We start from the raw sequence: 21797 nt of genomic DNA, 5'->3' as shown, positions 1-21797 counted from the left end.
ATATGCTAAACACCCCTACTCACGGCCATTAGCCAAGCCCCTTAATTCTTGCACGGGTCGAAATCCGTCGATGTCCCGAGACTCCGATAGAAACTGGCGTCGCGGAAACGAAATTAACGCCGCATTGATCATGAAAAGTAGTAGTGATGCGTTCAGTGCGTTTCGGGTCACGTCGACCGCGATGTGAAGCAATACGTTCCCCCTAAAATGAAACACCTACGCCCTAAGCACTGCACCCGGCAAGCTGGATCTCGATATGCAGGCGCAAAGTTTTAGCGCACCTGAGGTTTTTATTGAACGCTCTTCTCGCCTTCACATAAATTACGCTTTCTTTCGTTTCTCTAGTCACCGCTATGTCTTCGCACTCGCCCACGAAATACACCAGCAGGTTCTGTTGAAGAAATCACTTCCGCAAAATGGGAAGTATCTACAATAGGGAGCTTTAAGACGCGTGTTATAATGCCCAGTGTACAGGCTTCACAATGCCTTCAGTTGATAGGTTTTACAGCACTCCTACTGATACTACATATATAAATATCCAAATGAAGTTCTCATCTACGGCAACATTTATGCCGGAGTTAGTTAGGTGAGAGAATTGCTTCACCAGGTAATTATATTGCAGTAAAATTTGCAGTAACGTCTGAACCACTAAACAAAGTGTTTAACCATCAGCGTTTGTAGGGAACATCTCTCGAAAGAAACAATATTCTGTGAAAAGCCATGACGCGGTACTCAGTATCTCAGTCGACTCTGCATTCGATTTTCGCAATTTCAAGAAGCGCGCTTTGATTGTTTACAGAAGCTGTTGTGTCAGTTTTTGTAGCACTAGGCACAAAATATGGAATGATGTTTTCGACGACAAGAGCGCCCAAAGTAGACAGAAATAATGCACTGGAATGAAGACAGCTGCGTGAACGGTACTATACACGCATCCCTCGGTATTTTTATCGACCAGTCATAAACAGCTGCAAAGTTCGCACGAGTAGGGTTAATGGCTCATTCTGGCTCCGGGACAACATCAGAGTGCTTAGCCACGTTTATTAGAAAAAAGAAAGGAAAAAAGAAGAGAGAAAAAAAAGAAAAGAAACTTTCGAGCGCATTCAATATGAGCAAAATCCCATAATCCCCTTGCGTGCCGCTTGTTTCGTTTTTCAGGCACATGCCGCTCCAGGTTTGAGGCTAACGACAGTTCGCGTTCTGGTATTCGTTCAATTTTCTTTCGTCCAGTTCACTCGCAAAAAAAAAATACTAAATCACTAGGTGCCAAATTGAAAAGTACCTCGCGTGACGGTCTAGTGTTAGGCGCAGACATAACGCACGCGGCGTGACAAACGACTTTCGAAACTTCATAAGGCCGTGCGGATGTAGATCAGAAGGCGCCTGTTTGCTAGGCGAAAAGAAAGGGTTAGAAAAATGAAGATAAGTATAGGGCACGCAAGTTTGTGATCGAGTACATGCACGAAGCAACGCATTACCTTAAGTATGTGTATGCGCATGCGTGAGCATGTGCTTTTTTTTCTTTGCAGGTAAGGAAACTAGCGAGAAATGGGAAGCAGAAACCTTGGCCGGCAATTATTTTGAATATGTTCCGTATACCTTCCGCTGCTGGCGCGCGCGAAGCGAGGATATCTAGGTTATAGATAGATAATTGACCGACGATAGACAGATGATAGATAGGTGATAAGGATAGATCCCAAAATTCTTAGGCGGCACACGTCACTATCGCGTGTACCCTATCTCGCAGTCCCGTTGACCGCAGGAAGCGAACTATAACGCTCTGGCTGCGTTTAGCGCAGACGTCTGTCGTGACCACTGTTACAGTATCGTTTGTGCGGACAGTGACTGGCTGTCCAGTGTACCTAGTTCTGTTGCGGCAAGTCACACCTGGCTTTCCATACTATGACGTAGGCAGATGCAGGGGAGGTGTGTGATTGTGTTCTGTTCATCGCAGCCGAAGTTGTCACAATATATAGGGCTGTCGGCCGGTCCCTCTAGAAACGAATTTTACTTGGTAAACGAGACACGGAGCCACAGCCGGTACAGCGTTTTCTTCACACCTTGATGAGCCATGACCGTAGACATAAATTCCTAGTCGGCGTGCCTCATACTATGGCGTGCCTCATAATCAGATCGTGGTTTTGGCACGTAAAACCCCATAATGTAATTAATTTAAATTAATTTTAACAGATTCCTAGTCAAGAGCCCATGAATGCAGAGAAATATAGGATGCGCTCAGAGTTCGATTTTATTCAGTGTCACGTTAGGAAGAAGCACGTTTTAAATATACGGCAATACGTTCTCTTGTATACTCGTGCACAGTCATCAAATTGCGGACCCGTATAAAATCAGTTTTTCCCAAGAAAGGTTATCGAACGCGGTCATCTTAGCATTTCATAGCTTTTACCGGTTTTCTGTTCAGTCGTTTTCCAGTAGCTATCCAGGCCTTGAAAGGGTTTCTTGTAAACAGTCTAGTCATCTGGAAAGGCCCGAAAGAGTAAAAGAAAAAAAAAGTACGAGCAAACAAAACCAACAAGTACCGAGTTAAGAAAAAACTGAAAATGCACCGCAGCACGGCACCACTGGTAACCGGGAGGCTGGCCTGAGTACTCGCAGTCTTAACACCGTGTCCGCGCACAGCTCGTTGCCGAAAAGCGATGGTATGAAGCGGTCGTTTCTCGTGGAAGCAATTTGCTTAAGATGAAAGGGGCCACCCGCAGAGTGGTGGCCATTCATTCCGTCCCATTGTTTGTTCTCCGTTCTTTTGTTTCTCGTTCGAGTGGGATTATAAGGTTGGGAGAGAGAGAGAGAGCGCCGTAAGGACGACGTCGAGAGGTTCTTTCGCGGCGTTCATGCTTGATTTGCAACGCAAACACGGGCGCCACCAAGTGCGGGGTCGGAGCGTAATTCCTTCGGAGCGCCCTCCCCGCGATACTATATGCGATGACTGGTTATTCTCCGCTGCGCGTACACGCGCTAGACGTTGGGTTCGCCCTCGTATTCTCCCGACGCGGTTTGGTATGATGTGCCGCTTACTTCGAGGCGATTGTTCTTCATTGCCGACCCGAAGGACAATCGGCCGTTGAGTTTTTAAAATGCGGACGCCTTCTTTTCTTGTTTTTTTTTTTCGTTTTAGTTTTGACGTGTTAGAATACAACGCCAATCTCTTGATTAAGTGGTAGAGTCGCATATATAGTTTTGCATACTTTCGCACTTAGTTAAGTAGCAGAAGTAACAGAAGAACAGCTTTAATGTACATACAACGACGTTGTCACATAACACTCAAAACAAAACCGCCAACATTACAAAGACACTCTTAAAGCGACATTGCGAACGACAGAAATATTTCATAACAAAGTGAAGAGACTATAGAACTTGGAGGTCGCTTGAGCTTCGCGTTTAAGAGTGGAACGCGATAGCATTAAAAGATCCCTGACTGCTTCTCATGCTTCCCGGCAACTGCAGCTTGTGTAGCCGTAATGTTTACCGGGACATGCTGGTGGCGAACGCTATGAACGTGGGTGAGCTTTCTGGTTCTTGTTTTTTTTTGTTTCCCCCGCACGGCGGGCGCCTCCACTGCCGCGCATCCGTGGAGGCGAGCGCCATCAATACCTTGCTGTTTATGAATGTGGCGTTCTCGACCTGAGTAAAGACGTGAGCTTTGGGTGGGATGCGTTTGGTGTTACGTGTGAACAGGTACGATGTATCAGCTGTGGCGGGTGTGTGAGACCATAACTTTACAACTTTACGTTTAGCGAGTTGAAATGATCACTCAGCCAACCAAGTTGGTGCCTGCCACTGCTGTGTCAGTGCGCTCCGGATCTAGGCAGTGCAATGCGTCTAAGGACGTGGGAAGAAGTGGTGTGACAACTACTGCAGACTACTGCTAATAGCTGCTGGCTGCAGGAGTTCGCGTGGCTAGGCCCTGTCCATAGCATTGTCTCGTGGCGAGCTGGGATGTGAAAGCCTTGTAGGTCCGACACAGCGTGCCTAGATGACTCGAGCGCTTGGTGGCAGCGTGAACGAAGAGCCGTTGTCAGGTGAAGAATGCACTGGTTTATTCGACTAACGCCGCAGGCGAATATGGCGGGTCTGTGATGCAAACCTCCGCAATGTTACTCGAAACAAAATACACGTCTTAATTATTCCATTTGCGTAATGAGTAGCACAAACGGATGGCATGATGTATTTATTCATTTTGGATTGGAAATGTTGGCAACGAGTACAGTTCGTCGCCCGCTTCTGCTCAACATTAAATGGTTGCAGGGTATTCTGTTGCTGCAACTTCCTTTGCGCTCTGGCCAGCCTTTTCACGGACCGGAAGTCCATTAACGCAGCATAAACAATATGCAGCTTGCTTATTTGACATTTCTGTGCGAACAAGCGGGTAGACAGGTCTTTGAATTCGCGACCAAGCAAGATTTTTCAACTGGAAAGCTCTTCGCGTTCCCCAGGACGTGGTATCGAGTGAAGCATGGCGGAGGAACGCGATGGCTGGTCGCCAACGAGGGGCGGGAAAAACGGCGCACTGCTAACGATACTGATCTGAAAAGGGAACGAGCGATGCTTTCGACGAAATGAGTGGATCCATCACCCGTCTCAGCATACTCAAGTTCCACGACCTGCCGAGTTGGGTGGATGGTCGACATTTATTGCAGTGTGGTAGGATTCGGAATAACAAATTAAGCCTGCCCGGAGATACGGGAGTTCCCACTTATGCGCTGTTCTTTGATTTCTAATGATATCCGCAGCCGAAGGATCCACGTGCGCAGTCTCGACGCTGTTCGCGAACGCGCATCTGTCATACACATAGTGTCACAGTCATAGCTCGCGGGCTGCACCGGAATGGTAAGCACAATTCGTTTCTTGTGTCCCGTTTGTCACGTTACAAGGAGTAGCCGGCACCATCTCATTGTACGTACACACATGCACCCACGCACGCACACGTTCGCAAGAGTAAGTGAACCACAGGCTCGCAAAAAAAAAAATGGATTTATTCGCAATTCAGGGGCATGAATTGAAATTTATGAGTGCACCGGAAGTTTACCAATGTCAAGTTTTGATTGCAGTCCTCAGTTTCAAGTTACATTCGTGAGCGCAGAAGAAAATCGGATTTATCGCATGATTCCTGGTCTGTATCTGGTTGCTCAGGAAAGTGCATGCATGCATGCATGCGTACGTACGTACGTATTTACATACTTACATACGTATTTACGTAAACATATGCATAGGCATGCGTGCATAGAGCAGGAAGAATTTGTGCCCCTTTCTTTGGCAGTTGCCAGCCTGCTCCTTCTCCATTTCCCTATGTGCATTGTATGTGTGTTTTCATATAAAATAACATTACATGCATATATGCATGGATGCGCACGTACTGCAGGTACGTAGATATATGCATAGGCATGCGTGTATAGAGTAGTAAGACGCGCCCCTTTCGATGGCATTTGCCAGCCTGCTCCTGCTCCTCCATTTTCCTCTGTGCATTGTTTGTTTTCATAAAAAATAATAATGAGAATATATACATACATGCATGGATGCATGCATACACGCATTCAAACATACTTGCAGTAATGCAATAAAGAAGAGACATTATGCTCGCATAAGTGTGAAACCATGCTCGCCTCTTATTCAGTATTTTATTTATTCATGTAAAGAAATAAATAAAATAAAAAACGCGCTGAAAGTTCGTTGCATACCAGCATGCAGAGTCCACTTTCCATCACGAAATACAGCTGCGCAATATTCGGGTGACCGAGTTGTTTTCGAGTGGCTCTTTGTCATACAACACTATTCATATGTTTATGTGCGTCCTCTTCCCGAAGCCCCCCCCCTGATGCTTTCTATAGTTATTATAATGCCTTTGTTCTACTTTGCGTTCTTTGTCTGCTGTCGTTGGAATATTTGTGCGAACTACACCGAAGTACGCCGCGAGTTAGAGGCGTTGTGTATTCCTCGCGATGTTGTTGTGATTTAATTCTTTTCGACCCGGTGCACGTGAATTTCCGAGATTCGTCGCCCACGCCGCTTTTCGGCGGTTGAGAGAGCCTGACGAGCCTCGGTGCTTTGCTTTTTTCGGCGCATATATAAACAACGCAATTCGCCGTCTGCCCTTACAGACAGCGAACTGCACTGTATAACTAACCTGCATAGGGCCTTTGGTTAGTACTCTGCATTCTTTGAACCTGAGACATTCGATTTCCTTTTAATGCATTTTGATGAGTTAAGCTGCAGTTGATCAGAATGCAATAAATGAAACCAAGAGATTCTCGATCAAATAGTACGGAGCGCGAACCCGATGCTTTTCTTTCTTTCGCACCTTAACCCGCTAACCCTGCTGCATAAGGTAGCGAACCGGGTTCTTACAGACTGCAGCCCATTAGCAGAGATATCACAGGAGCGCGTACGTATAGTGCAATATACAGAGTGTCATAGCTAACAAACACGTAGGAAAACTGCAGTTTAAGGAGCGTTCGACTCCCAGTCTGTAGTGTCTGTACCTGATGCTTCTAATGCGTAATAATGAATTCGAATGTCATACATTCAATGCATTTTTAAAAATCAGGTAGTTCAATAAAACGCTTATTAAAATCAGTTAAATGGATTTTAATGTTGCCCATCTAGCGCACTTGGTTATTATAGTCTGTACCAAGTACCAAGGTTATTAGGCTAAGCCAAGTTATTAGGGCGGTGACAAGTAGTCACCTAGTGTCTGCTTGATTTAATTAGGTATGTCATATCTTGGTTTTATTTTTAGCATTTTTGTATACATTTCCGTAATCTTTTTTTTTCTTCCTCAAAAGTTTTCTGTCTACCTTGTACTGACCGCTACACATGCCTGAAACGGATCCGGCCGTGTCAATCTCTTCATTGCTCCTTCTCCACCAATACTCTAAACGTCTCTTGCTTATCTTGCTGACCTTATCTTGCTTATCTGCCGACCGGTTGATGCTCCCGTCCACTCAAGCACACTTCATAAAAGAAAGCCCTGCATTATGGTAATGACGGATTACCGACTCAATGTTACTGGGGAAGCTGTGCTTGTTGTTTGATGAGCGTGCTATGCGTTTACAGCGTCTACGTCTGTATACGCTGAAGCTTGCCCCTTTGTTGTTTTCTTTTCTCGTACGCTTATTTTTTTCGGGCTACTTCCATAAACAAAACGCTGGCGGTGGTCTGTGGGTGTTTCCGCGTGAAAATTATGACGACGCTGGAACGAACTGCGAAGAAATAAACGAAACAGCGAAGCTCGGTAGTAAACAATGGCTCGCACGCGAAGTCCCGTGTTTGCCGGAATGTTTCCAGGAAATGGTGTGCAGTGCCTGGTACGGTTTTTTTTCTTAGTCACGGCTTCCCGTATACACAAATGGCGACTTTGCGCGCTGGACCAGATCATTCTTCGCTATGCTCTGAGCGGGGGGAAACAACGAGTGGGAGCTTTTTAGAATGTTTTGCCTAGGCATATTTTGTTAAGAACATTACCCTTTCCCTAGTGCAGGGTAGCAAACCGGACCTGTGTCTGGTTAAACTCCCTGCCTTCCCTATCTTATATATATATATCTTTGGAAGCGTGTTTCTCACGGCCGACGATGGATGTGTACGTACTTTCTTTAAACCCGATGCGGATAGCTTTGGTATTTCGTCAATGTGCACGTCAGCATGATGTCGCTTGTTTCGCAAGTATGGACATATCGTGTGCTAATATAGTATAGAACAGAGGTATGTACAGTCAGCTGTGAAAGCTTGCGGAGTGTGCGTTCCGAGAACGCTGTTCGGTTCCGAGAATCCCTGTTCAGATCTCACATGCGGTATATCTAAACGAACGGAACATTTGTAGTACTGGAAGTGTTAGTACGGTAGCACTTGTTACAACGTGGCTCCTGCTCCAGACGGAACCCATGTTTCGCGGTTTCTTGCCCTTCTTGTTTTGCCGATGCTGCATTCTTTTACGTTTTGATGCCTGCCGACAGTGGATATTTACTCCCGGTATGGTACCGTGGCAAAAAAAAAAAAAAAGAAAAACACCAGGCGCGTGTACGTATGTTTCCAAATAGTAACTGAAGTTGTGAAATCGCGTGTGGCAGATAGCACGAATATAAAGAAGCACTGTCAGAATAAAGACAAAGTGCACTGTTGTTACATCATCGTTTTTAACATAAATTTTCTCTAGAACTGGCCTTTGAGAAGACGTTAACTGTTGCACCAGTGCATTTTGAAACGTGTGCAGCATCCTCGGAAATTCTTTCCAAGTGGATATTCCTCGCGAACTCACCAGCTGCGATTCATGAAATGCAGCATGTGACCTAAAGTTGTAAGCCTAAAATTAACTAGGAAATGTTTTTACTTCGTAATTTAGGTATATCTGTTCCAGTGCAAGTAACGTCCGTATCTTCGAGCAATCCAGCTCAGGAAGAAGACTTGCGCCATTTCACGCAGGCGATTTTTAAAAATTTGTATTAAAATCATACATAAAGAAGCACCTGTTATATGCCACTGCTCCGAACTTGGGTACCCGCTCATACATTTTAACATTACAATTTATCGCCACACCAAAAAACATGTGCTTACTTTTATTATACGCACCGTCGCTTCTGTTGTTGAAATCGCATGTTATGACGTGCACGTGAATTTACGTTATTAATGTTTGCTTTTTTTTTCTCTCGCAAAGGGGACGCATCACAAGAGACACACGCTATGGGGTTCCTAATCTTGTCACAAAGACTCGCACACAAAAAGAGAAGCCTCATTATTCACATTCTCGCAACGTGGATTTCATTTTCCGGGCTCAAACACTGCCCGGGCATTTGTTTATGGGATTCTTGGAACTGAGTGGGCGCATTTTTTTCCCCGCTTCGTAATCCGAGTCCTATTTCATTGCCGTCGGCCAACAATGCCTGCTTCTAAGATTTATGGTTGGGTGTGGGGGAAAAAATAGTGCTTTGTAATGTTTGTCAAAAAGGTCGGCGCTGGAAGTGGAACAGCTCGTTGTGAGGGAAATTGCATTAGATTACTTCTTTCCGGAAGTCTGTTCCAGCTCGGACTCGTACGGTATACACGGCTCATCTCTGGTTAATGTGCAAAAGGAAAAGAAAAAAAAAGACACGAGATATGAAGACGCGCTACTGTGGACTTTTTAATTAAAAGTCCACGATATCATTCGGGACGTAAGGTGCCGCGCGTCTGGAAAAAGGTTTCCCCAACGAAGCTTCGTGATATGAAAAACCTATTTTTTGAGAACTTGCTTCATTAACGCCGGCTGCGTGCAACCGCGTTGTCGAGGCATTGGGTTGCAGTCTTGACGTGATCTTCCCGTATACAGAGCGGAGCTTTTAATTTCACGTACTGATTTCAAGGCCTTTACTCATTCGACAGAAATAGCGAAGATATATCAGTTAGATTTTGTTAAATTACATTGTTTGAAAGGACCTAGCAACGCGAAGCAAGCAAGCAAGCAAGCCGACTCCGAATTAATTTTGGACCACCTTGCGTTTTTAGCCATCCGCCTCCCCCCTATTGTAATGCAAATGCCGCGGCCAGGATTGAACCCACGTGACCTCGAGCTGAGCAGGGCGACGCCGTAGCCACTGGGTTACCCCGACGGGTAGGCATTCAATCGCTATGCTGCTAAACGCAATGCCAGCAACAGTTTTAGAGTGTTTCATTGACCGCTTCACGGAAGGTTAACTTTACATAGATCTCGACAAGTGGCGTTGGACCTGCAGATTCTATTGCCTTACAAACTGCAAGTAGTTTATTGAGGCGCTATTGGGCACCCCCGTAAGGAGAGTGACAGCTCAGGTGTTTCGGCGTTTTATTCTCGTGACGTTGTTCGACTTCTCTCCATCTCCATTTTGGCCTTCATTAGACCTGTCCTTCATACTTCCCCCGTCATCACTTTCAGAACGCTTCCATCACCCAAGTTTTTCTCTTTTTCGTCCCTTTTCTATAGCAAAGAAGTCGAGGCGAGCAGGGGAAGCTAAATGGAAATAATAAAGCCCGGGGCGCCGGAAATTTAGTCAATATACGCCTAGTCGACGAACTAGCTTGAAAAAAAAAAGAAAGCTTGATGTGCGAATGCCGTGCATATACGTATTCTCTGCGGCGTTGAGTGAGGCGTTTTAACCGCAATATCCGGGACGTACCACGGTTGAGAAGAAAGAGCAGGGAAAAAAAAGAACGAAGAAAGAACGAAGAGGGACTTCTACAAGTTTTTTTTTTTCGAGAAAAGTGTGGACGACTGCCAAACTTCGTAGAGATGAGAAAGCGCCAGTAGGGCACGTCTGTCAAGACTCTTGTCAAACAGAGAGAAAAAAGAATAAAAACAAGAAAGAAGGAAGAACAAAGAGATAGATAGATCGATATAAATAAATAGAGAAGTTTACAAACCGACTAAAACGTTCATTTCCTTGATATCGGATTATGTATGTTCGTTTCTCCATTCGGGACGCATTTTTCCAGCTTTAATCCCGTGAGAGATGGTTCCTATTAATCCCTGTCACCGCGTCGTCATAGAGAATTTTTCTCCGGCATAGCGACACACAAAAGGAGGATATTGAGAATGGAAATTCGGAACTCATCCGAATCGTTCAGCGCGCTGCACATAACCATTCTTTTTATAATACGTACATAACAAAAAATACGTACATGCACTGGCGCTTTCGAGAATGCGTATTTATAATATTATAGCCCATTCGCATGGCGAGGAACGCCACCGCGACGGCTCGACAATATTACTATCGTCGATGCTTCTCCGCTAGATTGCTCTCGTATATTTACGAGAAACGAAAATGGCGTGTATGTATTCGTTTGTTCAATCCGTCATGCCTGACTTCTTTCATTTATCCATGGACTGTTAATAAGAGTCTCGCTTCGTGCGGCTAAAGGCGGTCGATTTTCTTGTAAAAGTCCCTTATGCTCGAGGCACGTAGCACACATAGTATTCGATGGTAATAAGCAGTAGTGGACTAAATTAGCATTTTCATAGAGCGTACGGTGATACCCATGGCAACAGATATAAAGAGGATCGCCAGAAAGTTAGAAATGTAGAAGTAGAGAGTTTTCGGAGATCTGCGAAGTGTGAATGCTCGAATATAGATAAGAAACACGGGCTTTTAATATGATTTATTTTAATTTATGCGCATGATGCAGGACATGAAAAAAAGCTGAAGAGAAATAGATTATACTTGTCGTTTCAGCACAAACTTTCAGTGATTATAAATGGCAGAGTTAATAGAGAATTAAAGTTTTTTTGCAGGGGGGGAGGCAGGGGGGGGGGGGGGGCACTACGTCTTTCGTGTATAGACATATCTGGGTGATGGTGCTCCGATTAACACTTATCAGCACCGCGTTTTTTTACACAGTTCATGAGCGTTAGCTCGAACATCAATGCTGACCCGAAAACAGTGCCGGCTATTACTTTTTACGTGACAAACACAAGATGTAGATCCCAAGTTACACAGCATAGCAGAGGTAAAAAAAAGAAACACATTATAAATTGACCTGACGATAAATACTCAAAGCACAAAATGTCACAACAGAGAAATACAGCTGAAAAACAAACACTATATGCACACTATAAGTACACGAAATATAACAAGAGACAAATGACTGCTTCAGGACGAAAAGGTGAGTGTCATGCGTATATTGCATACATACAATACACTTCTATCGTGGAAAATTTACGCGCGCTTCTTATCGTAGTTATTGATCGACAAACTCCTTAGCAGCAACAACGGTTGGTTACGGTTCAAAGAGATGCTTTACTCAATGCTCATCTATAAAGTTTTTAATGAGGAAATGCAAGCGTATTTATTAACAACACAAAGTTAACTTCACACCATTTTCACTGCTTCTTCCGTCATATATTCGTAGCGTTTCTTTTAACATTTTTTTCTTCTTAGCAGTCCAAAGTTGTCTATCGTGTTATTTTCATTTCCATGATGTTTTCATATGTAAACCATTCGTATATATATTTCTTACGTCTAATTGGTTTACTTTTAGTATCTAGTCGTCATGTATTTTTTTCCTGACCTCTTCAAATTTAGTTTTGGTTAAGTCAATATCGAGATGTGTGTAAGCGGGAAAAGGAAGGTTAGGAGGGAAGGAGGGCAGGTGCCACGTCAAGCTTTCTGAGACTTTAAACCAGTCAACTATGTACTGGTTTTCTGAATAATCGTGAATCAAATGCTTCATCACGTGATCTCGTACAGTAGTTGTGTGCCTGCCCTTTCCATATCTAGCTCTATTTTCTTATGTTTACCATGTGACCCGCATTCGCCAAAACATTTCTTACGCTAGAATTTTTTCTAAGAGCAAATTTCAGCCAATCATGAAACTGGACGTATCGCTGCTGAAGTCTACCGGCCAATGGCAAAGATTCCTTGCGAACGAAACGCTTTGTGAATTCAGGCCCGGTTCACTTACTTACCTTTCCAACTCTCTCGCATAAACCTGTGCACCAGCCGGCGTCATGGTTTAAAGTGTTTGCGACATCTTTAAAGAGGTTCTAAAACCTCATCTGCACTGCAGGATGTTTTGCTGGTTTATGTTGTAATGTTTGATTTCACCACGGGGTTAATGCTACTCAGAAAGGGCTTTATATATAGCCTTATATCACAAGGAATGTTTATTCATCTTTTTTATTTCATGACCCACAGCGCCAATCGGCGCTACAGTGACGGGGAAATAACAGTACAAATCCAGAAACATAATGCAAGGTAAACATCGAGAATATAAGTAAGCACGATGTGAAGAAAAAGGCATCGCTCAAAATTGAATAAACGTATACCCATGAAATGCTATGTAAAACGATGCAGTAAGCAGATCATTTGACGCAGTAGTTGAAACTTGCCCAACTCCGATGTTGTACGTGGGAAGAAGGACACTCGAAACAACACCATTCTGCGTCTGAATTCTTTAGCTTTGTTTACATTGCCTGTACGAAGGGGCATATGATAATGTGGTTGTAAGAAATATTGGCTCTGTTTATACACGTTCTTGAAAAAAAATATGAAAAAAAAACTTTAGTATTTTTATGGCGTTCCCATAAGGTTTTCAGTTTTAAAGTTTCTTTAGCTTTTGATACGCTAAATTCACGAGTGTAGTTATTAAAACAAATATTAGCAATGTAAGCACCGTGACGCGTACCGATATTAAAGTATCATTTTTTTTCAGTGGTGTATTAAAGTAACAGACTGCCAAGAAAACGTGACACCGTTCGCGACGTCACTGCTTTCACTGTGGGAAACAATTAGGTGCTGCTCATTTTCTCAGTAACCTCTGCGCAGTCTTGTACTTCAAGTTTACATTTGAGAGAGAGTCAAGTATTTCAAGATCAGTCGTCGTAGTATTGAAGGGACCATCACGCGGCGACATGGGGTTGGGCTCCACCAACGCAGGCTTCGATAACTGTAGTAATCTTGCACATTCTTTGCTGTGGAATGATCGACACTTCAGGGTGTTTAGGATGTCAAAGTAATGTGTTAATTTGAAATGTCTCTGAATTAAAGCGTCAAAGTGAATGCGTTCACTATTGGTTTTCGTCGACGTTTATGCTTTTGTACCGGCTTTAGTCGCGAAGAACTGTGGATAGCATTGGTTATCATTCTTTTGAGTGTGAGTGACGTCGTTCTGTCAGGAGATTTGAGTCAAGAATAAATTTGCAAAGTCATGTTCATATACCCCCCCCCCTCCCCCCCATGCAAAAAAAGACTGCTCAGCTTTGCTTACATAGTGTTTGGTTATGATTGTAACCAACTTTACAGACGTCACTCTTACACAAAAAATACTAAACAATAACCATTTATTAAAATTCTTATATGCGTTTTATTTCGCAGGTTTTTTTCGCAAACATTCTATAACGCCGTTCTCAATGACAAGGATATAGAAATTCCATAAATTACACTTCCTAATACCAAGATTTTCCTTATCAGTTTAGTGAACAGTCAGTAAGTAGTCATTAGTTACACTTTTATGTTAGCTGCTCCTGCGTCAAACTTTCATGTGACGTGAACTCCATCACAATAAAAATTTACAAAAAATCGGCAGATGTGTTCTCCTAACTAGATATCTCATTACTGCTCAATTCATGATAGCTCGAAGAAAGTAAACAGGCAAATAAGCATTTTTTAAATGGAAATAAAACTAAACTGCAGGACACTCACCTATTCTGACAAAGGATCGAATCTGATCGTTGTATTCCGACAGCAGTGACGTGGACTCTCGGCTGTTTTCTCGAGATAAGCGACGCGAGTTGCGCTTCAGGTATCGCGTGAGCACTTCCACGGCCGACATGTTGCGCGCCTCGTGTCGTCTGCTTCGGGCGTGTGCAGACGACGCACTTGGCAGAACAGGAACAGACGACGATGTTGTCTCTCCAGAGAAACACGAATGGTGGTGACTACCACTTCGGACTTATTCACCGAATGATTCACCCGAACCCGCTCTATGAAGTTTCAGCCACAAACACACACGACGTAGGAGCGCAGACCGCGCCTCCGCACGGCGCTTTCAGACCGCTGCGCAACTCCGGTCCAGACACTGGGTCGCCAGAGCAGCCATGCTGGAGGTCGCAAGCCGCGCATGCCACGTTAGCAGACGACCAAGGACCTTCGTAGCAGACGATGACCTCTTTTATGTTCGCAGTGGGGGCCCGTTCCCTTGGCTGTCGCTTGTGTGTTTCGAGCAGGGAGCTATTGTAGCTTCGAAAACCGTGTCAAGATTGCTCAGTCGAGGCCAGTCGAACAGCTTCAAAGCCACCGCTGAGAGTCTGCGGACACCATCACCTTTGACATTCCGAAGCGTGTCTGTTGCTAAGGCGATAAAGCAGTTGCCGATGCACAGTCTAAAACGAGGCGAGCTTTTTTTTTTCAGATTTCCATTCTCATTTTAAACTGGCACACAAAGGTCTACGACCCGTTTATTGCGAGACTTCGCCACAGTAATGCATCAGTCAACATATCGGAAATTCAAAAGCTTCACCACCTTACCGTGACAACCGGGCTTTAGCAGACATCGCTGTTTGATACAGACCATCGCAACAACGGGCGCATATTTGCGCACTCTTGGTCGCCGAAAGGTACCGCAAGGCTTGAGGTAAAGCTTTACACAATGCTGTCTTCTCTGGCAGTAGCAGATGCGATTGTGGCTTCTAACCGCGAAAGACGCATCGGCGCTTCCTGGAGTTGCGTATCGCAGAGCTAAGAACTTGCACATAACGACACACCTCCTTTTGGGCCCATTGCCGCTTGTCACAACGTAACGTCGTCTTTAGCGAGCCGCGCAGGCTTCAAGCAGGCGCGTATACGTCGGGCACAAGGTATCATCCGTCGGGAACAAGGTATCATCCGTCGAATTCAACGATGGCAGACGGCTTCTTTTGCCTCAAAGCGACACGACCTTCGCTTCCCAAGAGAAATCACTTTAACCGAGTTGACTACTAAACAAAACTGAGATACGCTTCCAACAGGCGACCAGTCAAAAGAGCGAAGCGCAATCCGCCACTGAGGATCTCTGCTGGCACGGCAAGCGCCACTGCCTCACTAACACACAACTCGAAAGGTGGGGCGAGGGAAGACGGGCTCCCCACCAACAATCAGGCGCGCACACTAAACTGAGCACTCTCCGCTGGGGCGTCCCAGCCGGTGAACGCGACATTCCCGACTCGAGTCTGAACTCCCTCCCCACTCCTTCATCCAGCTGGCGAGGGTAAACGAGCGAGCGGGGAGACCTGCCTTTGACCGACTTTCGAGGGAGATGTGGCCCGGCGGGGGCCACGGGAGGCGCTGGGAGGGGCGCGGCACGTTTTTGGCAGCTTCGCAACTCTTGCTGGGGGTCCCGTAGGCAGCCAAGAGCACCACCGCACGTAAATAAAGAAAAGAGAGAGGCAAGAAGCGCTTTCGTTTTTTTTTTGTTTCTAGCCGCGTGAGCGGCGTGGCCGACACCCCAGTGGCCTCACCCTCTTGCGCCCCTCTTCTCCTCTTCTTCCTACTAGGCACTGCCCTCTCCGTGTTTGCTTCCTGGTTTTGTTTTTGTTACCGCAGCCTTTCACGCTTATTTTATGCGTCGTCCAGACGTACTATTGCCTGCCTCCCACCGCTTGGTGGGGCTGCGAACCGGCACCGTTTGGCCGGTGCTTCGTTTTTTTGTTTTGTTTTTCGCCTGTTTGTGGTCTGTTTGTCGTCTGTTTCGTCTGTTTTTCGTCCGCCTAAGAGACTCCAACGATCGTCTGCGGCGCGCGTCCTGTCTGGTTCGGGGATTTTGTTTCGCCTATTTAGTTCTTCGCGGCCAAACAAGCCTTACAGCATCCCCCCCCCCCTCCCCCTCACTTTTTCTCGTAGCGGTGTCTCTCGCTCTAAATAAGTGACATTGAAGAAGAATGGTGAGAAGTTAGATGTTCATAAACTTTCGTCAAGGTCGCCCGCACGCGTGGGTGTCGAGGCCCAAGCCTCAGAGCTGGCAAAGCAAACAATAACCCCCAACGTATATGAAGGCTGAAACGAAGAAATGTATGCGCATGATGGTAGTCACGGCGAAAGTAATGAAAAAATATGGTTCTCCCTTTCTTTCGTGAGATGCGGCAAGCGCTCAAAGAACGAGCGCGATAATAACGACTCGTGGAAAGGGGAAAAAAAAAAAGCGGCGACGACTATCCGAACCATGGAAACAGGAAGCGCTACGCGCAAGAGCCATAAACAATTCGTAAAGGCGCGGCGTGCGGCGGCGGTGTGTAAATAAACGTACAACACGTGCAGGCGAGACCTTCGCCACTGCCGACGCGAGAAAAATAAACGAAGCAATGAAAAATAGCTACCCACAAAAGTGCCGCCTCACATTTTCGTAGAGGTTGCGCTGACCGCCGGTCACATAAAGATAAATAAATAAATAAATAAATAAATAAATAAATAAATAAATAAATAAATAAATAAATAAATAAATAAATAAATAAATAAATAAATAAATAAATAAATAAATAAATAAATAAATAAATAAATAAATAAATAAATAAATAAATAAATAAATAAATAAATAAATAAATAAATAAATAAATAAATAAATCAAAAGGAGGTGTACGCCATGCTCATTTCCTCTAAGACATTTCTTTTTCTTCTTTTTCTTTTTAGAGGATTCGGATGTCATGCTGCTTCTTCTAGTATAATTATTGCAGAGCTATGACTATGACAATACAATGACATATCGGCGTTGTGGTGCATCATGAGACGATGCATAAGTTCGTTTGTAGGTTTGTTGTGGACGGCGTATGCTGAAGTGCATGGTACATATGTCTTCCCAATTTTTGTATGCAACTTTGTATGCTTCTTACGAGTGCGTGATTCATTTGACCTCTGGTGCTTGCGGCGCATATTGAGTGTGATATTTACACCAGGAAAGTGGAGGTTCCATATTTTGCGATGCTTCCTGTCGCGTGACTCTGTGAATCCATTTTTGTGAACTAAGAGAGTAAGGTTTGATAGCGTCAGTGCAGATTCGAGGGCAGACACCCAGATTTAGAATAGCGGGTGGGGGAGCACAAAAATGTCATCGGATATTAAAGCAGGCTATCTGACGCCAGGGCTTGTTTATATTTAGGTAGGAATGCTTGCACGTTAAGGAGGCACAAGTGAGGTAAGGATTTGACGAAGTTTCTGACACCAAGACATTTGGCCTAGCTACCGATGATATTGTGCGTGTTAAGCTTAGGCCAAGCCATCAGCACGGTTCACCTGTTTAATTTACTTATGTTGGGCCGACATACGTAGAAGGCTGTTCATTATGAATCGAAGTCTTTTGCAGCGCAAGAGTGACTTAGTATCTACACATGGATGGCAGGAAACTAGATTCCCTGCGTCAATTTGCAATACAGAATACACGTGCTGCCCATTTACCTTACAATCCCTGACATACACAAAAAGTCTGATATGCCTGTTTCGGCCATATTCCAATTGGCTCAGTCGCACATGTTCGAGAAATTTCCAGATTACCTTCAAGTATTTACAGATGCATCTGTACACAGTGACGGTCAAGGCGCCTCTGCAGCTTTTTTCTGCCCTTCAACTCAAGTGCGACGTATATTTCATATACCCCATCCAGCCTCGTCAACAACTGCGGAGCTAGCAGCAATTAATATTGCACTGAAATACGTGCAACAGGAGTTAACCACACCGCCGAAGATTGTCATATTTATGGACTCCCGCGCTGCCGTTAGCAGATTACAACGCAGTCAGGTTGAGTGCCCAATTTTGCGCAGCATTACTGACTCTGCCAACAAAATTTTATCACATGGGGTATCTCTCGTTGCTCAGTGGATACCTTCGCACGTAGGGATCGCCGGAAATGAAGAGGCTGATCGACTGGCTTCAACTTGCACTCATAACGACTGTGCTTGCCCTGAAATTTTGTGCAAGCTTGATGACGCTCGCCTGCTGATTCGTCGCCACCTACTCAAGCAGCATCCAGACCAGCGCGTCGCAAATGGAACGTTCCCGCCGCGTGTTCGCGGTCGAGGCTTGCCTCGTCGCGCTTGAGCGCAACTACTCAAGCTAAGTGTTGGCTGTGTTAATGTGCACGAACGTTTACACCGACAAGGACGTGTGACTAGTCCATCGTGTACGTCTTGCGGTGGCTGCGAGACACTTCAGCACCTCATATTGGAATGTCCCGCTTTCAGTGCGCAACGCAAATCACTAGTGAGGGACTACCATCTCCTTGGCCTGCGGTGTACGACTCTAGATGAATGTTTATACCCCAGTGGTTGTGCGTCTCGACGTGATCAAGCTCATCGTGCTCTCCTTACTTTTCTAGAAGCAACGAACTTAGGGGCACGTTTGTAACCCGCAGCAACTTTTTCTTTTACATTCTCTAGTAGCTTGACCTGCAGGGACGGGCCCTACTGTATGTTGTACTTTATTCTTTGACATTTGTCATCTCGCTCTTCCTTTCCTCCTTCCTCCCCTCCTTCCTATCTTTCCTTCTATGTTTCTCTCGTCCTTTCCGAAGAGTAGGCAGGCGTTGTGCCCCTTCTGGTGGCAGTTGCCAGCCTTGCTTCTCGCTTTCTCTTTCCTATGTATATGTTTTCAAATCAAATAATAATAATAATAATTCTAGTTGCACTAGACTGATTGTCGACACGTCCACGTGTTTGCTGCTCTCAGAAGGCTGCCACTTGATGACCCAGCAAAGGAAACCTGAGGATTTGTTTGCGCAAGAGACAAAGTACTGAACATAACATTAGCTGGGAAATGACATATTCGATGGTGCCGTCATAATAAAGTTTTCGATGCGCCAGATAGTGCAAGAGAGAGAAAGAGCACGCGCGCGTAGGTAGCTCCCCCGCTCTGCAGTGGGTGGTCCCCTCAGTCCAGGAGTCCAGCGGCCTTAGCTGCCCTTCTCGCTCGGTTGACCAGGTTGAGCTGGTCCGTCGAGTCGGAGCTGGACAGCGCTGCCTCCCATTGCCATGTGGTGGGGTGTGTTATGGGTGTTAGCTGTGGTGTGTTTGCGCAAGCCCATACCATGTGGTAAAGTGTTGCACATTGATCACAGTGTGGACATTTATAGGAATACAGCGCAGGGTGTATGGCGTGGTAAAGACTCAAATGTGGATATGTGTTTGTTTGGAGTTTTCGCCATATTACGGCCTCCTCTCGCGTCAGAGAATTATGAGGTGAGGGTAGTGTTCTTCGTGAAAGGCGATAGTGTTGTAGGATGTGAGTGTAGGTTAATGGTATGGGCTCTGGTTGGAACTGCTCGGCGCGGTCATCTCGCGGCTCCCGGTGTGCATGCGCTCGGGCGTAGGCGTGTGCCTGCTGATTGCCGCGTAAGGACTCATGCGCCGGAGTCCACACGATTTGTATGTATGGTGGCAGCTGGTGCGCTCCATTCAGAATGCGATGTGCAGCCCTGGATAGTGCAAGATGAACGAAGCCAACAGAGAAAGAGAAAAGCTACCAATCATCTACATTTGCAATATTACAACGATTAAATGATTTAACTTTGCCGATTACGCATTTTTCTGCAGATACAAGGCATTACGCGTTTCGCGTGACAGGGCTGGAGAGCTCGCTAAAGAGAGCTTATGCTTCAAAAAAAAAAAAAAAAGGAAAAGAAATAGGTTGAATGTGTATCAAGAAATACTGATCACCAAAGCGGTTTGCAGACATTCAGTTGGTAAGTTGTTGCGTAAAGCCATTGAGTCTCCTATAAAAATTACTAGAGGGATTAAACTGTGGCGTTCTAAGGTATACGGGAATTAAAAGTACCGCTGTACGCCCAGCATAAGAATGGTGGGCGCCGTGCAAGGATTTGCCTAAACTTCGTATACTTAGGCAAACATGCTCACTGCACCTATACTTTAGGTGCACGTTAATGAACCCCAAGTGGTTGAAATGAAACCAGAATCCCCCACTATAGGGCGTGCCTCGTAATTAAATCGTGGTTTGGGCATGCATAGTCCCGGAATTTATTTTAAGTTCATTTAGCTTAGCTCCGAACCGGGCACTGGTGTGCTGGGACGTAGGAGCCTATGCCCCCCTCGGAACGTTCCGGGTGGCATCGGCGTATTTTACCTGCACACTAAAATTTTCGTATTGCCTCCTTCTCACCGCTGGTTCCTTCGTAGTCCACGTTTAGAGCGAACGCGCAGTTAGTGCTTGGTCGTGGCGATACTACTACCTAAATATGACGTCCTGACACGCACACTGCTTTTTTGAATTCAAAGATGTCTGCCTAAAGCGTCATATTAGCCGTTCCTTCGTTTGGTATAGTAGAAATGCTTGTTTGATTAGCTTTATTGCCATCAAGGCGTTTTCTTTAAGGGGATCGCACTGTACCTATCGTTAGTTCGTGCTTATACGGGGATCGGAGGTTCCATAAGAGCGAAGTTGTTTGGCGTGATATCTGAGTATGTTAATGTTGTCAAGGCGCACCCGCTTTCGTCACATCTCCTCCAAGCATACATGTAAACGAGTACATCGTCACCCGATGGACAGATGACTGTATCGGGAACCATCGTCTGTAAACGTCGTCTGCATCTTTATGTGCCTTCCGCATTGCAGAAGACGCATAAAGACGAGGCCGAAGTTTGATGCGACGGTGTGTCCGACACATCGGGCTCATCACGGGTGACGCAAAGCTGCCCGAATCATTCGAATTTGCGACATCGAAAGAAACGCCGAGGAAGACATCTACATAGACAGGGCTGCACAGACCAGACGCAATCAAGCTACGTACTAACTGGTTCCATTACTCGGTGGCCCTCCGTTGTCACGCCATCTTTCGGTGGAATACGTCCAGCGTTGGTTGCGTGTCGTCTGCTACAGACGACCGCTAAAGCGGTGAGCAAATGATGTACTCAACGGGCGAATGGACGATGGAACGCAGAAACCGAAAGCTCCCCCGGCAACGTACGCAGCTGTTGACAGAGCAAACATTCATCGTGGTCCTCCCTTCGAAGTAATTACGTGCAGTTTGCGCTCAAGCTAGCACGGTGACGAGAGAGAGTTTCCAGGCTAGCAGGGAGACTTGGTTATACGATGCTGAAAGCCTTCGCAAACAGCTCTTCCCTAGTTCTGAAGAACGCGAGACTGGGTTCATGCACGAAATATGCCTAGTTCACTGAGAAATATGTACGATCCGAAATGAAGTATTTATACCGATGATTAGCAACAAGTTCGGTTGGATAGACATGTCCAATTTGACTTTGTGAAATCTATGAACGTAGTGTATGCATAAAGTTATCTTCACTGAAGCTAATAAAACTATATTGGAAACGTAAACTAGATATGGCTAAATCAAATGAAGTTCCGCAGTTT

General features: G+C 45.3%; 1 protein-coding gene across 6 annotated transcripts in view; it reads right to left on the bottom strand.

The window, feature by feature from the left end:
• LOC119433142 (uncharacterized) overlaps positions 1-15610 on the bottom strand; it is a 159399-nt gene extending 143789 nt beyond the window's left edge. For 3 of the 6 annotated variants that reach the window (XM_049659240.1, XM_037700282.2, XM_049659242.1), the window contains exon 1: positions 14157-15610. In XM_049659240.1, coding sequence (XP_049515197.1) covers positions 14157-14286 — 130 coding nt within the window. In that variant the 5' untranslated portion in view covers positions 14287-15610. The remainder of the gene's footprint in view (positions 1-14156) is intronic. The other 3 variants (XM_049659241.1, XM_037700278.2, XM_037700280.2) reach the window with 1 other exon arrangement.
• Between the last annotated feature and the right edge of the window lie 6187 nt (positions 15611-21797).

This window comes from Dermacentor silvarum, chromosome 11, assembly GCF_013339745.2.
Source record: "Dermacentor silvarum isolate Dsil-2018 chromosome 11, BIME_Dsil_1.4, whole genome shotgun sequence".
NCBI classification, from domain to species: Eukaryota; Metazoa; Arthropoda; class Arachnida; order Ixodida; family Ixodidae; genus Dermacentor; species Dermacentor silvarum.
Note: the sequence above shows the minus strand (reverse complement) of the source record. Positions and strands in the feature narration are given on the sequence as shown.